General features: G+C 41.6%; 1 protein-coding gene across 11 annotated transcripts in view; it reads right to left on the minus strand.

Annotated features, from left to right (window-relative positions):
* Positions 1-21,294, minus strand: part of KIF16B (kinesin family member 16B) — a 288,842-nt gene that overhangs the window by 66,645 nt on the left and 200,903 nt on the right. For all 11 annotated transcript variants that reach the window (XR_002083782.2, XR_002083783.2, XR_008417797.1 and 8 more), the window contains one exon: positions 9,900-10,022. Coding sequence is in view for 5 of the 11 variants with exons in the window: in XM_053890449.1 (XP_053746424.1) it covers positions 9,900-10,022 (123 nt within the window). In the remaining 6 variants the exon portion in view is untranslated. The remainder of the gene's footprint in view (positions 1-9,899; positions 10,023-21,294) is intronic.

Raw genomic sequence — 21,294 nt, forward strand, 5'->3', positions numbered from 1 at the left:
GCTTAACCAACTGAGCCACTCAGTGACCCTCATTTTGTAATTAAAAAAAAAAAAAATTTTTTTACTGTTTATTTTTGAGAGAGAGAGAGATAGAGATAGAGAGAGAGAGAGAGAGAGAGAGAGAGGCAGACAGACAGAGGGTGAGTGGGGGAGGGTCAAAGAGAGAGGGAGACACAGAATCTGAAGCAGGCTCCAGCCTCTGAACTGTCAGCACAGAGCCTGACACGGGACTCAAACCCATGGAGCACGAGATCATGACCTGAGCTGAAGTCCGACACTTAACGGACTGAGCCGCCCAGGCACCCCTGTGATTTAGTTTAAAACCAATTTTATTCCAGGAAGAGATATTAAACCTCCCTCCCAAAAATCTGAAGTTTTGGAAGAGGAATTATTAATATATTCTTATAGGAATAAAACAAAGTTGAAATGAAAATTCAAGGCCAAACATGGCCAAACCAAGTTGACTGCTTTCCTTCTGTGCTTATGACTCAATCTCATTTCTTCTTTGCCATTTTTCATATGTGCAGCATTTATTTTGTGAAGGCAAACACAACTGCCCCAAGTGAAAGTGATATAAAAAGATGAGTTGCTTTGTGTGAAAATAAGGGAAGGGAAAAAGGTTTTGTCTTAATTTTTGTAGCGACAGGCAAAGTTCTCAAAAAGATGGGAGGGGTGCTTAAAAAAATAGGATAAAATATGATTCTTCCAGTCCCAATGTTATTTCTTTGACTTGTTATTTATGTTTGAAAATAACACACAAAGGGATCTAGATGGACCGCAGCTTATGCAACACTCCATTTGTCTCGACTATGCTAATACACATACAGGAAGAGAATCTATCAAGTTACTAATAAGCAGAGATTCAGATGCCAACACACAAATCCTTCTGAACATTTATATTCTATCAAGTTGGGAGTATTTCTGAAAGATGTATGTGTGCACAGTTTATCTAACAGACTGGAATGGCGCTTATTTCTGTTCTGCCAAATAAAGAGAAATTTCTTTGACTGTAAACGTGATTGCTCCAACTCACAAACTGCACATTTTCTGGGCATTTCCTCTCTTCACGCTCCCTGGCAGGTCTCTCCACCATCAAATTCTCCAGGTCTGTCAGAGCCTTCTTAATAGCCCCAATTTACAGAGGGCCTGTAACTTGGCCAGAACTCGAGCTAAAAAATTAAAATGCACACAAAAATAGGTTTTGAAAGTAGGCAAGGATGTGGAAATGGTCCCCCATCCGGGGCAACACTAAAATATGGCATCGACTCCTAAAAAGAGCAGAAAGTAGTGAAATTTAGCAGGCACATTGGGGCACCCGGGTTGCTCAGTCGGCTGAGCATCCCAACTCTCAGTTTCAGCTCAGGCCCTGATTCCAGGGTTGTGGGATAGAGTCCTGCATGGGCTCCACAATGAACATCAGCCCTGCTTGGGATTCATATTCTCTCTCTTTTCCCTTCTCCCTCTCTCCCTCCTGCTGCCCCTCTCCCCAACTTGTGCTCGCTCTCAACCTTAAATAAATAAATAAATAAATAAATAAATAAATAAATAAATAAGGCGCATTAAAATGAGTAAGCAAAGGAACCAGTATGGATCTCCTCACTGGCCATGTGGCCTTGGGCAAATCACTCATAATGGCCTAGTTCATTAAATGCAAGTAATACCCCCATTCTGGTATAGCTTCCACATTTGCGGAAATGCCTGGCAAAGTGCCCGGGCTGAGGAAGATCCCTGATAGATGACAGTGTCCTCCCCTGAAGAGAGGCTGCAAACTCAACTGCCCGAAGGGTTTAGCCTGGAACAAACCTCTGAGAGGCTCTGTGAGTACAGGGTTGTAAGACAGCAGGCAGCGCAGGGGGAGTCTAAGTGCTACCTGAGCACTTACAGCTCTGCCACAGAGGACGGATGAAGCTCCTCAGAGAGGCTGAGCACTGCCAGTAAGTAAGCCAGCAGCTCAGGTGAGACAGGTAAATAAACCTCAGGGTATGTGCCAGAACAGAGGGCAGGACACAGGCAGCTTTCTAGACACAAAAGAATGCATAAGATGTGCTAAAGTCCTATAACCTATAAGGCATGCTAGAGACAGATGGGATAAATAAATACAATAGAACAGATAAAAGCATTACCTAGAGATACAAAGTAGTAGGTCATGATCAGGGAGCTCAGGGCCAACAGCTAATTCAGCCCTGAATGGACCACCGTTGACAACAAGGACCCAGTCCCGTGCTGGGCCCACATGCGCGCTACCCAAGAAGTGCAGGTGAAAACCAGGGGTGCTCAGCAGGGCACCGGCCAGGCACGTGGCCTTGGGGCAAATGCGCACTGGCTAGCAGAGCGGGAAGGCTCTGGGGCAGAGAGAGACAGGGCAGGTGACACGGTATGACACTGGGGTCGGGTAGTGTGCTCCGCCCACCTGCTCCCCTCTCCCTGTGTGTGTAAATGGACTTCATAAACTGTGTGATCAGAGACTCCATCTGGTCTGTGAGCCCTTCCGGGCAGTCGGGACTTGGCGTGTACTGTTCCCTCCGGTGATCTCCTCTGTGCTGGGGGCAATGACATCTGTGGGACGGTGGAGGCACGAGCCTCAAACCAAGAGGAGATGCCGGCTCACCCCAATCAGACTTGCTCTTTAGGAAAACCGGCCCAGGGTTCCCACATGTTCTGATATTTTACAGAAACGTGAGAAATTTGGATTTCTATGTCAGATCTCCCAAGTTTGAAATGCTGAGAACTCACCGAAATATTTGAAAACCTGTTCAGGCAAAATAACGCACATCATACACTGCCAGTTTGCTTCCTCTCCCTTCATACCTTTGCACAGCTCTGTCTGGCCCGGGCCCTGAGGTCCCTGTCACATGGCTCCTTCAGTTGTAAAAGCCAGAGGCCAGCTGGCGCCTGAATTTTGCCTTTGGCTGCGTTTCAACTCCAGGGCAGCACTGACTGAGACCGGAAGAGGGGCTCACATACCTAAGCTCACGTGACAGGAAAGAAAACGACACCACAGACTGGGCACTCAGGAATCCCTCGCAGGTGGTCTACAAGCTTGTGCTGGAAGGGTACCCACCCCAAGGGTACACCTTCCCGCTATCATTCCCCACTGTGTCTCCTCTCCTTCTCAGGCCGCCGATCAGGAGTTACAGAAAACCAGGTGCATCTGGAGGCAAGAGGAGGTGACTGTTCCTGTGGTACCTTCAACACAAATCACGTGACTGAAATTAGGAACGGTTTTGTTTCAGATGTTGTGTGTTCGAGGTAAAGTATGTAGTCCTGTGTTCCTTTGGTCCACAAGTGGACCAAAGTGATTCTGCCCCAAAGGGCTGACCTCCTGCCACCACACGAAAAGGGCAGGGCGCTGTCCTTCTCTGAACAGCATGGGGGTGGGTATGACTAGGCTGCCGGGTTGCCAGAGGGCTCCTTAGAAGAGAAGACTCTACAACAGGTGCTTCCTGAGCAAGGGGCTGGCGTGCTCAGGTGACCAGCATAATGTCCAGCAAGTGGACAGTGGGTAGAGGGCTACCTCTCTGTGCAGAACGGAACCTCTCTGTGGGTGCTGGAGACTGTCGGAGCCAGGATGTGCGTGAGCTGGCGCGCTGGAGGGTAGGGTGGAGAGGCAGCGGGGAGGCAGAACGCACTGGCTTTCTTGCACTTAGACACAGTCCAGAAGCATGATTTGCCTGTACTTGCACTGGACCATGAGAGAAGCAGCCACATCATTAGGAAAACAGTGGGTGGGATGGCTATTCAATGTCTGAATCCACCAGCACAGTCGGAGCACAGGGAGCCCATGGGGGGCTGTTTACAAAGGGCACAAGGACACAAAATCCCGAAGCTCTACAAGGGCTCTGACCAGTAAGAACACCCGGTGATGGACTTGTGTGTGTCACATTGTTAAGTGATCTCTCCTGGGTGGGTGACCATTATCAGTCAGAGCCTTTGGGAGGGCTGGGGACTCAGCAAGGAGGGCCCAAAGGAAGACCATCTATAAACATGACAGTGACTGAAAGAAAACAATGTGACTGCCGCTGTGACCTCTGCAGTGAAGGGAGGAAACCAGGTGACAGGACAGAGAATGGGGGGAAGGGGGACAACACGGCAGAAGTCGCGGCTCTAGGAAGACAGAAAACAATCTCCTGTAAAGATTACCTACAGTTTTTACAGGAATAAAGACTCTTAGGAAACAAAATATTAAACAAAATACACCAGTGTTGGCTTATTTCTTTATATTATCATGTTAATATGTAAATTAAAGGGCAGAGAATTTAAAACGATGCTGGAAACACCAGGTTATTTCTATAACATAAGAGTATGCCAGCCTCCGTGAGACTTAACCACAGATTTCCCAGGCCGGTGTTTTGCATCCTGCTGAAATCTAATTTAAAAATTAAATTCTATCCACCCTGGTCCTGGCTGACTGAAAATGGCAAGTACAACGCAGTGTAATTGATTTCCTGTATCAATCACTGAAAAGCATTTGAAGCAGGAGTTTTACGATGAGTGCTGGAGTCCAGTTAGTGGTATAACCTGTGACAGCTGTGGTTTAGAGCAAGCACGTATTGTACCAGTACATTCTGCTGACCAGCAGGTGACATTCAACACCATTCAGCACAGAATGTGCTCTTCTCCAAGAGTAGCCAGACTAGCACGCCCACAGCTCTCTGCCCGCCTGTGACATCAGTCTGCAGGCCGTACATCTCTTGCAGTACACAGTCTCTTGCAGACTGGACACAGTCCCAGAAGGATGTGCTATTGCGACCTGCTGGAAGGCATAACCACAATGGTGATGGGAACCAAGGCCCTCGCCCCGGGTCTCCCAGGCATGTGTCCTTCAAGGATGAGCAAAATAAGTGGGTGGCGAGGGGTGTGAAGGGAGTGCATCATGGAGATCACAGCTTTCTGTATTGTCAAGTAAGGACATTAAGATAAATACCATTCCACAAATCATGATATATCTATACAATGGGAGGCTATTTAGTAATAAAAAAACAAAAAACAAATTACTGTTCCAGTCAGCTATATGGATGAATCTCCAAAACATCACGCTATGTGGAAGGAGCCAGACATGGAAAAGTAACTGCTGCCAGCCACATCTCCACGGCATGCTGGAACAGACACTACTCATCTATAGTCGCAGACAGCTGTGCAGGGCCACTCACCGTAAAGGGGCACAAGAAACTTTCTGGAATGACTGAAAAGTCCTAAGTCTTGATCGATGTGCTGGTTGCATGGGTATACGCACATCAAAACTTGTCAAACTACACTTAAATACGTGCGTTTCATTGTATGTAAATTATGCCTCAACAAAATTAACTGAAAAAAATCAAATGGGACCAGAAAACAAAAACCTGTATATGTATCTATTCTCATAGTTACTTCATAAGAGAAAGATATTTTTAATCCCTGTACACAGAAGATTTGAAAAAGACAGTCCTTTTGAATTAAATTTTAGTTTAATGAAAAAGTCTACTTTTCTCATTTTAAATCCCAGCAATGGGAACTTCCTTGAACTCATCAGGGACCAGAAGGTGAGCATTTAAGAACCACTGTTGTCCTCCTTCCTCCCCCAAATTCCACTCCTCACACCTGACCTCAGAGAGTACCTTAACCTGGCTCATGACTACTTCATTCAGCAAGGAGCAGCCCAATCAGAGCCACTCGACTGGGGATTAAAATGAAAGTGGCCAGGAAGAAGCAATAACTTAAGTAATAAATGCTACCTCAGGAAAGGCAGCCAGAAAAGGGCAGGAGGCAGAGGGAACAGGAAGGGTGAGGGAGAAGCTGAAAGACAGAGCTCGGGGCAGCTATAACACCAGACGCTGTCTTCCCTGCCCCACTCCTTGGGGCAAACTCAGCCTGTGGAGACTTGAACCCAGTGGGCGCCGTGTGTTCATGGGCCAGCTTGGCCCCTTAAATGAACCGGCCGTGACCACGGAGCAAGTTATACAGTCAGCCGGGGTCTGACATCATTGACAAGACCGTTCCCTGTTGGTGACAGAGCCTTGCTGCGTATATTCAGGATCCCAGGAGACTTTGAAGACCATAACGGGAAGAACAGAAAACAGAAATCGCTTTTGTTTAAAAAAGAAGGAGTGAAGATTTCTCTGGAGTATATAGTATTATAGTATAAAATATCTATCTACATTAACATCAGATTTTCCTTCAAAAAAGGTCTCTAAAACTAAATAGAATAGACTTAAAAAAATAATACTTTTTACCTTAGCTGCCTGAAAGCCACCGGTTCATCAAGACTTTAGTAGTAGCCAAACTGTTATCACAAGTGTGACTGTCCTAGAAAACTGTCAATGCATCAAATAGTCAAATCATGGATGGAAAAGGTTGCTATGCTTAATTTTAGAATTCAGGAATGTTAAGGGGGAATTAACAATCAAAATGGAAACAAAACAAAACCCCCAAACTCTCAAAGATACAACTATACATCCAAAGTCATTAAGAGGATTCCAAGGGTAAAATCTCAGTCATTCCTTGTGCCTTTTAAAAATTTACTTATTTTATGGGGCACATGGGTGGCTCAGTCAGTTAAGCATCCAACTCTTGATTTCTGCTCAGGATCTCATGGTGCGTGCGATTGAGCCTTGTGTCAGGCTGTGCACCAACAGCACATAGCTTGCTTGGGATTTTCTCTCTCTCTCTCTCTCTCTCTCGCTCTCTCTCTCTCTCTCTGCTCCTCCTCCTTCTCTCTCCCTATCTCCCTCAAAATAAATAAATAAACTTAAAATTTTTTTTAAATAAAAATTTACCTATTTTTTAAAAACAAACACCTATCCAGCACTTAGCATGTGGCAGGCACCGTTCTAAATACTTTACATGACCTAAGTTCATGCACTGTTCATACTAATCCAACCAGGTAGGTCTCTTTATCCCCATTTTACAGATGAGGCACAGTGAGACTACGGCTTGTAAGGTTAACTGGTGGAGCCTGGACAGGACATTGGCGCACCCAGCACTATCCCAACAGCTAAGCCTTTGCTGGGGTGCGGCCGTTTTTGTTTTGTTCAGGGGAGGGGCAGTATATTCAGGTCATGTTCTAGTACTGGGGCCCTGATGTTTCTGTGACTAGTAACCCCAGAAGAATGTCAGACCCTCAGCACACCTACCTGCCAATGCATGCCAGCCCTTCCTACACAGAGAACTAGGGATTCTCCGGCAAGTGTTAACAAGCCATTCCTGATGCCGATTACAGCACCTGGGATAAGTACAAGAAGCACCTGGGATAAGAGCAATTGATATGCTTTCAGAACTTGGCTTTGATAAGTTCAAAGAAAGCTAAACTCTTTGGATTTGGATTTTATGTATTCTGAATTGAAAGCCAGGATTCTGAAAGGTCCCATACGATTTTCCGTATGTGGGTTCTCTAACTTGCCTTCACAGAATGATCTTCACAATTTTGGCCAGATCTGATAAGGCCTGGACTATTATTTGCCTGCCAGTTTTATTTAAATCAACTCAGTTTTTTTTTTTTCTAGTTCTTTTCTTTTTTTTAATTCTTGAAGTATAATTGACATATATCGTATTAGTTTCAGGTGTATAATACAACGATTCAATATTTGTATATATTGCGAAACAATCACCTCAATAAGTCTTGTGAGTATCTGTCACAACACATGGTTACAACATTTTTTTCCTTATGATGAGAACTTTTAAAGATTTACCCTTCCAGCAACTTTCAAATATGGAATACAGCATTATTAACTATAATCACGAAGCCATACTTGACATCCTCAGGAGTTATTTATTTTATTACTGGAAGTTTGTCCCTTTTGACCACCTGCACCCATTTCACCCACCCCAGCAACCACCAATCTGTCTGTATCTATGAGCTTGGTTTTTATTTTTAGGTTCCACATATAAGTGAGATCATACTAAATCAACTAAGTATCTTCTTTATCCATGATCTTATCTTTTAGGCATGAAATCAATTTAATGGTTATATTTTATTAACACATTTATCTATTAAAATAAAATATATCTATGCACCAATGAAAATCATTGCATGTTCTCCAGTGCTGTGAGCTCTCTGTTTAGGAGAATTCAAATTCTGAGCTGGTGAAAGCCAGTCTTTACCCTCTAATTAAAAATATGGACTGGGGTGCCTGAGTGGCTCAGTCGGTTAACCCTCTGACTTCGGCTCAGGTCATGATCTCACTGTGTGTGAGGTCAAGCCCCGTGTCGGGCTCTGTGCTGACAGCTCAGAGCCTGGAGCCTGCTTTGGATTTTGTCTCCCTCTCTCTCTGCCCCTGCCCCGCTTGCGCATGCTCTCTCTCTCTCAAAAATAAACATTAAAAAAAATTTTTTTTAAATATAGAAATAATACACATACCTTCAGAGAGTATTTTGATAACTGTATATAACATTACATGTATGTACAAAGGGAACTCTAAATACACACACACACACACATACAATTTCAAACGACTGAGAACAGAAATTGAGCAGGCATTAGGCATACAGTCAGGGGCGGTGAGAAGTACTGGCTCCTGGACATGGCATAACATTTTAATAAGAAACCACACAATCTGGTCAGTGACGTTCAAAATACCACACCCCCCCCCCCCCAGACATCATGTACTCTCAGCAGGGACCTCAAATATATAAATTAGAGCCTAGGTTTAAAAAATAAAAAGGAAAACAATATATAGAGATAAGAATCTGAGAACTTGATTAATTATAAAACTCATCTGCACTCTTTCTCCTGGAAGACTGAAAATGAATATGCATGCCTAAAAGGGAGAGATCCCTAAGGACCCAGGGGCTCCACTCCCCACCAAGGGGCATGTTGGGGGTGGGGGTGGGGACTGCTGGCTTCAGGCTCCCTCCGCCCTCTCCCCCCACAGCAGCTCCATGCTGATCTGCTTTCCACAGTGTCCTTCCTCATAAATATTTTCTCAACAAACGTCTTTGCTAAGAAGAAATTTGGAAACCACCGGTGTAATCCAATTTCTGCATTTCACCAGTGAGAAAACTGAGGCTCAGAGAAGGTAAAAGACTTAGCATCACTCAACAAACAGCAACAGAATCAGAGCCTAAAGACCTCAGCGTCCAGATTCCCAGCCTGATGTTCACCTCCAAGAACACCCTCACACAGCCATATACTGGTGACCCTAGTGGATGTTATTACATCAATACCCTTGCCTAGCCTTGAAAACAAAGAAGTGTTATTATTAATCATTAATTCTTTGAAGAGAGGAGAGCATCCAGCAATATTTAATGAATTGTTATGAGTCAATGGAACTAAATTAGGAATAAGATGAAGTCATTATTTTGGAAAGTGTGATGTAAGGAAGCAGGCACATTTCTTCCTGAAAAGTTGTATAAATCAAATCATGACTAAAATGGATTAGGAAAGCTTCCTAAATTAATACTAATAGAAACAACACTAAAAGCAGCAGTAGTAATTATAGCAACTGTTATAACTTTATGTGCACTGATATCCTTGTAACATAAACATTATTATTCCCACTTTTATAGATAAGAAAACTGAGCTTAAGCCCAGGGATAGGTCACCAGGGATAGGGTGACCAACTGCACTGGTTTGCCTGGCATGAACTGGTTTCCCAGGGCGTAGAACTTTCAGTGCTGAAAGCAAAACAGTCCTGGATAACCTGGAAGGGTTGGTCACCCTGCCTGTAGGGCTGGTGACAAGAACTTTCTCCCGTGTCTGCCTGACTCCCCAGCCACCACCACCTTCTATGGCATAACTTCCCTCCATGTTTTACAGTCTAGACTTTCACATATCAGTTTAAAGGAGGGCATGACCAATATGCTTTAAAACAACACGTTCACATGTAGCTTCATCTCCTTTCATATGTATATATGTATATAGACAGAGAAAGCCCTGGGAGCTTCAAGCCTCCATTCCTCCAGAAGAGTAAAGAAGGGGCACTTACCTTGACCTCAAACTCGAAGTGCTCGTCCTTCCCTTGCCCGCAGAGCACATAGCGTGGAATACTAATTTTAATTGGGTCCTTCAGGTCGTCTGGATTTGCTCCCAAAGAGCGAGAAACCATCCTCTATCAAAGGCACATCAGATGGGGAGAACAAAGAGAAACCCAGATCACTCTTCAGAAAAAACCATGTTTGGGCAGGTGGGAGAAAATGTGTTTCAAGCAAAGAAGAGAGCATCAAACTAGTAGAGTTTATTTAGAAAAACGATGGCTTCCTTTGAAAGAGAAATGCTAAGTTTCTCTCATCACAAAAGACCATTTTTTGAGGTATACTATTCCAAGAAATTAGGGCAAAAGCACTTCAAAATGTTGTTTGGCTTTGAAGTTCCTTCCAATTTATAAGAACAAGCGAAAAAAGAGACAGATTACATATCCCGACTTTTTAAAAAATCAGTGTAAACCAGATTCCTTTCTGAAAAGACTTGATCATCTGACAAACTTCTTTTCTTTTCACAGACTATCAGATTGCTGTACATATAGCTCCAAAAGCTAAAGACTTTATTCAAATTTACTTCATTTTTAACTTCTAGGCATTTTTATAAGCCAGTATGGTGGGGAAAGCTCTTTAAACCACAATTAAAATAAATACCAAGTATTTTCTTTAGGCTTTATTTGATTAATAATCAGCCTGGCTCTGACAAACATTTATGGTCTGGATGGTGGGAAGCCAGAGGGGTTTGAGAAAGAAGCATTATGAAAAAAATAAATCTTCAAAATGAGTTCTCTTGAGTATAAATGGATAGAAATCTCTGAACAATCCTTATCATTTGCGCTAACCTGGGGCTTTAGAAAATGTAAGAAAATATGTTTTTAAGCCAGTAGCAGTAATAAAAGATTAATTACCGTAATTATAGTTAGCATTCATTGAATACTTACTATATACTAAGGACTGTGCTAAACAGTTCATTTAATGCATTTCTGCATCATTTCATTTAATCCTCACGATCTCCCTATGAGGTATTAATTGTTACTGAACCCTACTTACCAGGTGAGGGCCCAAAGTTTGCGAATTGAGATAATGTGACAAAGGCAGGTGGCAGAGCTAGGATTTGAACTCAGGCTAACCCAGTGCCCCATGATGCCTGCTGGCCCATTGCCATCACCATTTATACTGCCATCATGAAATTTTTGAATAACTTCACCTGAGATAAAGTCAGCAAATGAACATTTCAACCAACATACACAGAATTTAAGAAGATGGGAATGCCATGATTATGCAGTAAAATTCACTTATTTGACTAAAAAGAAACACTGAGTAATATGTGGTCCTGGATCCTTAGCCAGGTGTAATGTGGAGGGTCCAGCCTAGCTGTGTGGGAATGAAAGCTCAGATTTCTGGATGACAGACAGGTGTATAATTTGTCTTAGATTACTGCTTTCATCTAGCTGACCCTGTAAACATTTTGGCATGGTATGAAGTTACCAAAGCCTTTTAGAGCCTCTAATTTTTTCCCCGTGTGGCTGGTCACCCAAAACAAGAACTGTTAATTTTATGGGAATGGTACACCTACTTAGTTGTCTCTGATGTCAAAAGCCACCGTGGAAATTCTTAAAAAAAAAAGAAAGAAAGAAAGAAAGAAAGAAAGAAAGAAAGAAAGAAAGAAAGAAAGAAAGAAAGAAAAAGAAAGAAAAGAGTTTCTCAATGTGCACATTGCCAAAGACCTTTCAGTTCACTGACAGTATGTTTCCAAATTACTGGAAAGGTAGACATTTCCTGAAGCATGGAATATGTTTATCTCTTTGAAGGGTGAAAAGGAAGAGAAATAATTTAGTGGTTTTATTTATTTTCAAAAAGCACATCTACTGTTAAGAAATGTCTTTGACCTATGGCTATGTGTTAGCCATAAAGTTCGTACTCTACTGCCTAAGCCCTGAAATCTTCCATGCCATGCTCTTTAAAAAATATTTATTTATTTATTTTGAGAGTGAGAGAGAGAGAGAGAGAGAGAGAGCGAGCTCAAGGAAGGGAGGGGCAGAAAGAGAGGAAGAGGGAGGATCCAAAGCAGGCTCTGCTGTCAGTGCAGAGTCCAATGTGGGGCTCGAATCCGTGGACTATGAGATCATGACCTGAGCTGAAACCAAGAGTCAGACACTTAACTGACTGATTCACCCAGATGCCCCTTCTATGCCATGCTTCATAACTACATATATATATATATATGTTACATACACATATATATGTTACATACATATATGTTACATACATATATATATATATATATATATTTTTTTTTTTTTTTTTTTAATGTTTATTTACTTTTGAGAGAGAGTGTGTGAGCAGGTGAGGGGCAGAGAGAGACACACACACAGAATCCAAAGCAGGCTCCAGGCTCTGAGCTGTCAGCACAGAGCCTGATATGGGGCTCAAACTCACAAAGTTGGCAGTTGGCAGCTGTGGGGGTTCTGGCAACTGGTAATACTAGTTGGGAAACGAAGACCCACATGCTCTACCTTAGGAGGAACCTGGTCCTTCCTACCAGTTAGACCCAAAGGCCAATACCACAGTTCATTTGATGAGGAGCTCTCTCTATGCTAAGAGGCTAGAATTAGGAAAAGGAAGAAGGAAGAAAAGTAATTAAATGCACTAGGAACAGTGCATTATTATGTGTATTAAGGGGGTTTAAAAAGGTGTGGATAACAACATCAAGTGTAATACACTTGGTATTGAAACTCTACCATTAGGGGTATCCCTGAAGCAATCACTTGGGATTGCACGTGGGGTTCACCTCAAAGATTCAGAGAGGGGAAAGAGAAGACCCAGAATCAAATCCTAGCATTAGGTCTTGGTCTCAGTGTAACAGTCACCCACCCACCCTTTCTGCACCTCAGTCTCATGTCTATGGAAGTGGGCATGGTATTTAGCAAATCCCATCTACAGAGCAAAAACCCAACTGTGAACATGACAGTGTCCCACCCTGCAGGACTTCTGGTCAGAAGCAGACTGACAAGTAAATTCTAGGAGGATTTTAAAACTGTGACAGGGGTTTATAGCGGCATTATTTACAATTTACAATATGGAAGCAGCCCAAGTGTCCAACAATAGATGAATGGGTAAAGAAGATGTGGTATACACACACACACACACACACACACACACACACACACACACACAATGGAATACTATTCGGCCACAAAAAAAGAATGAAATCTTGCCACTTGCAATGACATAGATGGAGGTAGAATGTATTATGCCAAGCAAAGTAAATCAAAGAAAGACAAATACCATATGATTTTACTCATGTGGAATTTAAGAAACAAAATAAACAAGCAAAGGGAAAAAGTAAGAGAGAGACAAAGCAACAAACAGATTCTCAACTACAGAGGACAAACTGATGGTTACCAAAGGGGAGACGGGTGGAGGGTAGGCTAAATAGATGATGGGGATTAAGGAGTGCACTTGTCATGATGAGCACCGGGTGTTATATGGAACTTGTTGAATTCCTATATTCTATACCTGAAGCGAATGTAATGCTGGATGTTAACTAGAATTAAAATAAAAACTTAAAAAAACAAAACACTTTGATGGGGGCACTGAGTGAGAAAAACAAGAATATACACATGGCTATCTAAAATGTCATGACTTTTGGGGCACCTGGGTGGCTCAGTCGGTTAAGTGTCCGACTTCGACTCAGGTCATGATCTCATGGTTCGTGAGTTCGAGCACCGTGTCAGGCTCTGTGCTGACAGCTCGGAGCCTGGAGCCTGCTTCAGATTCTGTGTCTCCTTCTCTCTCTGCCCCTCCCCTGCTCGCTCACTCTCTCTGCCTCTCAATAATTAATAAACGTTAAAAAATTAAAAAAATAATAAAAAATAAAATAAATAAATAAATAAAATGTCATGACTTTTACTGAGGAAGAGCTGCAGCCCAAATCACCCGTGTATATTATTAACCGAACAATGGAGGCTTCAACTTTCTAAATGCCTTTTCTTAGAGGCCCCCTTAGGATATACATCAAACATTGGTATCTTTTACTGAGCACCCACAAGGTACCATTCACGAGGTCCTGAGAATAGGTCCTGAGAATACAAAATAACTTCTACAAAGTCTCTGTAATTTCTAAGACCTTTAGTTTTTTCTCAACTGCATCAAATTTTGAACAAAGATTTGGTTTCTCCACTCCAGATGGATTACATTCTAAAGTTAGCCAACTTAGCTTTCTCCTTTTATAAGTCAACATTCAAAGTGGGATAAGACTGAAATTGATGGTCTGGTTACTACATAGCCATTTTAGGACTGGAAAGTTCTCTGTTTCTAACAATTTTATAATTGTGAAATAATCCCTAATGAAAGTTGCTTGGAGCTTGGGATTATACACCCTTTAAAGACAAAAACTCTTGCCTTTGATAATTTAACTGGGTATATGAAAGAAGTAGAGACCATTTATCTGAGAGGAACTGGATCCTGTAATGTTTATGTAGCTCATCTAAATTTCGGACGGCCCCTTATATATCAGCACCTGCACGTATACCACAGAACACAGTTCTGAGCCACTGCCCCAACCGCAGGATCAGACAGCAAGTTCAGCCGCATCTGGTGCTGAGAAGACTGATATTTCTCTCTTCATTATTTAGCATGCTAGGGGCTAGAAATATTACCAGAGTCCTCGCTATCGCCCAGAGTCACAGTTTACTTCAATCTCAGATTTCAGAGTAACTCCATATTAACAAGTGTAGAGAAATGTACAACTACGGAAATGGGTAACTGAAAAATAACTGCTAAGGATCTGAAGATGTTTGAGTCTTTATCTACAGATAGATGAACAGAGAGACAAATCTAAAGAGTATGTGTTTCTATCAAATCACTGCTGCAATGTGATTTTTAGAAACTATTTTTTGAAGTCAATTTCATGAGAAATGTAGAATTCTCAGAATACAGTGTGAAAGGTTCCTGACATTCCCCTAAACTATGTTTATGTTAGAGAGGAAGGAAAACTAACACACATGTTTCAGAAATTTATTTTTTATTTGAAAGTAGCTATGTTTTGAATATGTTGAGTTTTATACTAGACAAGTAAATGTGTGCTGTATCATGTTATATCCTATTATTTAAGGGAGCTTTTAAATTTCTATGGAGCTATTTATTTTGGAATCAGTCATGGTTTTTCTACATGTGGCAAAGAAGATGCTTAGACATGGAAGGGAAATTGGTCATACATCACAGGAGGAGGTAAAGAAACATGAAAGGCTGGATACACATCTTACAGCAGATCTGAATAAATACGCAGGACATTTCAAGGAACTTTAAATGCCTTGTGGAGTGGGTTCTGTTTAGAAATGAAAGGTCAAGGAAAAGTACATAATTAGTAACTTGGATTATACTCCTATACATAAGAAACATCTTTTAAAATAAAATGCAAAGAAATACTCTTCTGGTAGCTTTTAATGAAATAATGTCTTGTGTCAACAAATATGCTATTTTTCTGTTGTTGGGGAAACACTATAGTCGGGTCCTCAGCCAAAAAAAGCAGGCAGATCACAGACTATATTTTGAATATTCAGATTAGAATCTTCTCTTCCCACTAAGGCTGTCTCCTTCAAAAGGGACAAGTTAAGGAAATTAATAGGAAGTGGCATTAACATCCACTCAGATCAATGTCGACACTGCAGAGGGCACAGAATGGACCAATTCTACAGGGAGTCATCAACATTTCCCCTAAATACTCTAATTATGTACCAGATGGTTGAATTCAGTGTATGCTCTGACTAGGACAAGGTCAGACCTAAGGACTGCCGTCTGATCTCCTAGAGCCAAATATCCAAGGTTTTCTAAAATATAGGCAACCTGGGTTTTTATCAGCTTCGACAAAACTACCAATTCTCCCTTCTCTGTTCCCAGCATAGCACATATTTCTATTCCCTCCTTTTTTCCACCACACATGCCACATTGATAATTCTAATTAGAGCCATTTTATATCAAGGACTTCCTATGCCCAGGAGGTTTGAAAACAGAGGTCTGGGACAGAGGGAGGGCTAGGGGATCAGTTATATTTTCAAGTATTAGCCATGTTATCAGAAGCAGAGAATAAAGGTACCTTGTGTGAGCAAGTCCAAATTATGAATAAAGAGCCAAGACATGTTTATATTCATCTCTGGAAGGTGAAGTCTGCCTCTGTCATGAAGGGATCTTTTTTATTTTTCAAAACTTTTTTTTTTAACATTTATTCATTTTTGAGAATGAGAGAAACAGAGCATAAATGGAGGAGGGGCAGAGAGAGTGGGAGACACAGAATCCAAAGCAGGCTCCAGGCTCTGAGCTGTCAGCACAGAGCCCGACGCAGGGCTCGAACTCACAGACCACGAGATCATGACCTGAGCCGAAGTCAGATGCTCAACCGACTGAGCCACCCAGGCACCCCTGTCATGAAGGGATCTTGAGCTAATACCACATCATCTCTGAAGGCTAAGTACATAGAGCTGAACTGGAGTTTGCTAAGAGATGTAGCCACACATGCCACAGGTATCTCCTGACCATGTTGGTCAAGGTGAGGACTTAACACCACCAGGGCATGAAGAAACAGTGCTAACCTTATCTTAAAGTGAGTTAAAAAAACTCGCATGAGGAAACAGAAATAAAGGTTTTCAAATAAAGGAGTATTTCTTCAATTTTGATATATATCTTTAGGGATAAACTACCCAGAAAATGACAAGCCGTTGGACATAAATATTTGTGGAATATCTTATTTACTCTTAGTGGATTTAGGGTAAATCCAAAAGGATGGCTAACATTTCCTGATCCAGGATTCTTACCAGAATAGATGATTTCATCCATAGAGATCTGAGTTGATCAACGTTATTTCAAGATTTGGAAACACTGGGTATCTGATGAATGTTTTAACTTGAAATCATTAAGAACGTTACCATCTTTCTCTAGAGCACCAAAGACTAGCCCCTTTAATGGTCATTTTCTCGGGATAACTCATCATTAAATGGATGAAATTTTAAAAAGACTAAAGAATGGATCCAGTATAAGTGAGAACAGGGCAACAATTGCTAAGTGGTTCTTATACCAAACACAAACATTGGCAATTTGGGATGTTCAGGAGGGAAAATCAACTTTTCTCCTTTCCAATTCTACAGTGTCCATGATTAGCCACAAAAGGATCGCGCATCTTCACTCACTAATTCTTGCTGAGCCCTAGTTTTGGTTCAATCTGTGCTCGGTTCTAAGGCCCAAGAGAAATTAAATTTGGGAGGGAGGGGAAGATTCTTTCAGGTATCTGTAGAGCATATTGTTTGAACTTCAGGTAAAGCAGCGACATTGAGCATACAAGGTTATCTATACCATATTCGCATTATGACTTTACCTACGCTTCTCTTCTATAGGAGATAAAAATGCAGAGAGCAAAAAGGAGACATAAGGTTCATACAATGGAACAAGGGAATTGCAAAGAAATCTGCACGGGAATTTTGGGGGGAAAATATAACTCATAAAAAGAGAAATAATCTTCAATGTCTAGAAATTCCAATAAAAGAATTTACAAGTCAGAAAAGAATCAACTTCATAGTTCTTCCAAATATTTATCCCTAGTATAGTCATCCCCATGAGAAAAATAAATCAATAAAAAAATTTACCCAGACAATGTGACCAGGAACTGACTTTGGCATTGTGGAAAGAATAGATGTTCTGGACAAAGAAGGTCTGGGTTTGATTCCAATTCTCAGTCAAGTGATCCTTTCTGAGTTAAATTCCCAAATATGAAGTGCAGATTGATGATAATTCCTCCATCCCAGGAGGATCACTGTGGGACTCAAAAGGAGCCATACATGGGAAAGAAGTTGGTACACTGTCAACCACAATGTAAGGGGGATTTGGATTGTTATCACTGGAATCCACTGCCATCTTTAGCACCAAAGATTTTAACCAGGTGTTAAATGGCAGGAGGACTGATTTACAACAGACTCTCTTTCCTTCTTACTAACTGAATCATTCAGTTCCATTCCTTATAAAGGAGGTCTTAAAAAATTACAACGGTGCAACCCTAGCAAGAGATTGGATGGTGGTGGTTTGGAAACAATGTTGGATAAGAAACAACAAAGGAACTGAAGGATGTTGGAGGTAAAAAAGGAAAATCAGAGAAGGTGAGAGAGATAATGGTCTTCTCTGAAGGGTCAGTCAGATTATAACACAGACTGTGGAACAGATTTGTTCTATTCTGTTACCCAAGAATGCGAATGATGGATGGGCCCTACAGATGTAGATTACAATAAAGATGATGATGGAAAGAATGGCTTAACAATGAGAACAGTTCCACTGAATAAACTGCTGTGAGGTGGAGAGTGAGCAGTCCTGGAAGTGTCAAGAAAGGACTAAATTGGAAAGCCAGTTGAACTAAGTAACTTCAATGGTCCTATGACATATGTTCTTCCCAGTACCTGAATACTTCCATTAGGGAGAAGTCCTACAAGCTTTATCTGAATTTTATTTTAAATAGAGCCTTAGGACCTTGACATAATATATCCATGCAGACTGAACTATTGGTCCCAATTTTTCTTTTCCCTGCAGCAGCATATATCCAGTCTTGCCATGGCTTCTTGGTGGATCGAGTGTTCCTTGCCCCTGGACTTTGGACTTGGTTGCATGACTTGTGTTGGCCAGTGGGACACTGGCAGACATGATGCATCAGCATCTTCTGTGCTTCTGTCATCATTATTATGGCCACTGACCCTTCAGCACAGACCTCAAAATGAGACATCAGGAGTAGACCAACACTATCTAAACTTCAGATGATCCATAGCCTACAAGTAGAGCCACCTCAACCTACTTACAACCATCAGTAAGAAATAAAAGCTTTTTATTTTTTTATGGGTTGTTTGTTACCCAGCAAGAGCTGACTGATATAATACCTATCACAAAAGATATCTTAAATAATGAATCAGAATTGTCTAACATGCAAATTAAGACAATTAACAAAATAACCTCACTAGACACTGGCCTAGCCAGTAAGACTGCTTGACCTTCAAAGAAGCATTAATAAAAGTGCTCTAATCTATCATTCAAAACTTGAAATCATGTAGGAAAAAGAATGTAAATAAAAATTACTGTAATTATTACTTGGGAAGCGTAAGTATTCTCTCCAAGGGATGCACTTACATTTTTTAAGTAATGAGAAAGGGAAGACAAACTGTTTTGAAATGTTCTTCAACAAAGGCTGAATAAATTCACCCTGCCAACCACAATTCTGTAAAACAGGCAGCTGTGAACAAAATGGATTTTAATCAAATTCAGATGAAATCAGTATTTCGAAGTACTCAAAGAGGTATTGTCTAGAATGCATTAACAAGTTCCACAATGTAAATGTTTAGGCCTATGCTACAACAATGAAAATGCCACAGAACAAAGTATGTATGAACCTTTTTTTTTTTTTTTTTTCTTGATGCAAGAACTCATTACAACTGAGACGATCCCCCGTTAGGCTGAGTATGGAGATGCTCACACTTGCTCCCTATAGTAGCATCACAGGTCCAGAACTCCTAAAGAATGAGCCAGTGGAGACAGAGGGAGGCCTGCAGGATTAAAGCCACAGTGGATAATGGCACAAACACTACTCCCCTGGCCTCTACAGGGACAACCTAAGGGTATGACAACCTTACTACTTACTTCATGGATAGTAAATCAAATTCTCATATCAGGGAACATACTTGATCTCAAGATAAAAAGTATGCTTAGGTGAGAGAAGAGACATGTAAAATTTGAATTGCCAGAGGCCTCTTCTATTATGTGGTGAGACCTGAATGTAATCCTCATTGTGGCCTACCTGGGTCATAAAGCAGACGGAAGATGTTATAATGAATAATAGGACGTTTATGCAATGCTTGTATTTGCTGCATGCTCCATCTACGAACAATATTAAAGACCATAATTTATAACATAGAATTATGTTTTTTTAAATCTATGAAGACAAGCAAGTCTGTCTAATATTTTTCATTCTTTGTTAAAGTTCTCATGCTGCTTATGTACTGTTTCCCTCCCAACTCTACTGTCCCTCTGCTAACATCTCAAAGTTCATTCCCTCTGTTCTTCATGATCATTAGTTCTGTTCTTCTTATTAAGGATACTTAAGAAACTAATCAATGGGGCAATTTTTAAGAAAGTATTTTCTGAAAAAAGCAAAAAAAAGGGGGAAGTTATGTGAAAATTATTGATAAGATATTAGAAGGCTACCATGGTTCATTTAAGAAATTCCTTCCACAGTAGATCTTCCGGCCAAAAACATGACAAGCTAACTAATTTTAATGATATCCTCATCAGAGACTCAAAATCCTTCATGTATAAGGCAACAGGGTGTGTATGTGTGCATGGGGGGAAGGGTGGAAGTGACAAAAACAAGCTCCACCTAAAAACATCTGAACCCTATTGCCTCAAAAAGTCAAAAAGCCTCTACATGGTTATTGCAGATAAGACAGCAGCCACCGGTGTGTAGATCCTAACACACTTGCCAGTTTCCTGCCCTTTCCTGTTTACTGCCCCACACCTGGGGAGAGGAAAATCAATGATGAAGCACAGAACACATTAAGTAGCTTGTTAGTTCTGAGGGGGAAAGAAGGAAAGTCTGTACTTTGTGGCCAAAGGGAGCCGGTGAGTTTCTGGGTTAAGCTTTGACACTGCCCCTATCAGTGATCAGGAGTAGAAATGAAGAGAGGGCTACGGCACTTATATTGTACATCATCCAAAGGTCTGGCTAGAACAGAAGAATGACCCCTCCGTGCCAAGGCTAATATAAATGGCTTCGTGGAATCGCTGATTTGCTCAACTGCCTGCAACATTCAATGAGTAGCTACCATGAGCTCATCATGATCCCGGCTAGAAGTGGAAGAGAGAGGATGGAGCAGTGAAGAATCCACCTCCTTCCTTCTAAGACTCTGGAATTTAGTAGAACATACACATCCAAGAAACAGGAGAACACTGGCTGTGAAACCTAGGACCCGATGAAATAGCTAATAAATATAAGACACGTAACGCAATTCCTCATAGGAATGTTGAACAGAGATGGATAAAAAAGAAAGGGTCACTCGGAGGAGAGAGAGCTTCTGAAGAGCCCAGTTTCAAGCCTCTCACAGAGGAGGAGGGCAGCTGAGTACCGGATCATACTTTGTGAAGAGAGACATACCTGAGGCTGCCATGGGCATGACTCATCTCAGAAGGGAGGCCAGCGGACCAGCTCGGGCCAGCAGAACACGCTGGTCAGCGGCTGTGAGTGATGATGTGTTAGGTGGGAGGCGGAGAGGGAGGGCGGCCAGAGGAAAGAGCCGAATGCCTTCTGAGGTGACCCTGCAGCTGATAAGATTGCTTACAGAAGCCGTTAGAAAAAGTCAGACTTGAAGATGAAGAGTCTTTCCA

This window comes from Panthera pardus, unplaced genomic scaffold (assembly GCF_024362965.1).
Source record: "Panthera pardus isolate Hobbes unplaced genomic scaffold, ASM2436296v1 HiC_scaffold_25, whole genome shotgun sequence".
NCBI lineage: Eukaryota > Metazoa > Chordata > Mammalia > Carnivora > Felidae > Panthera > Panthera pardus.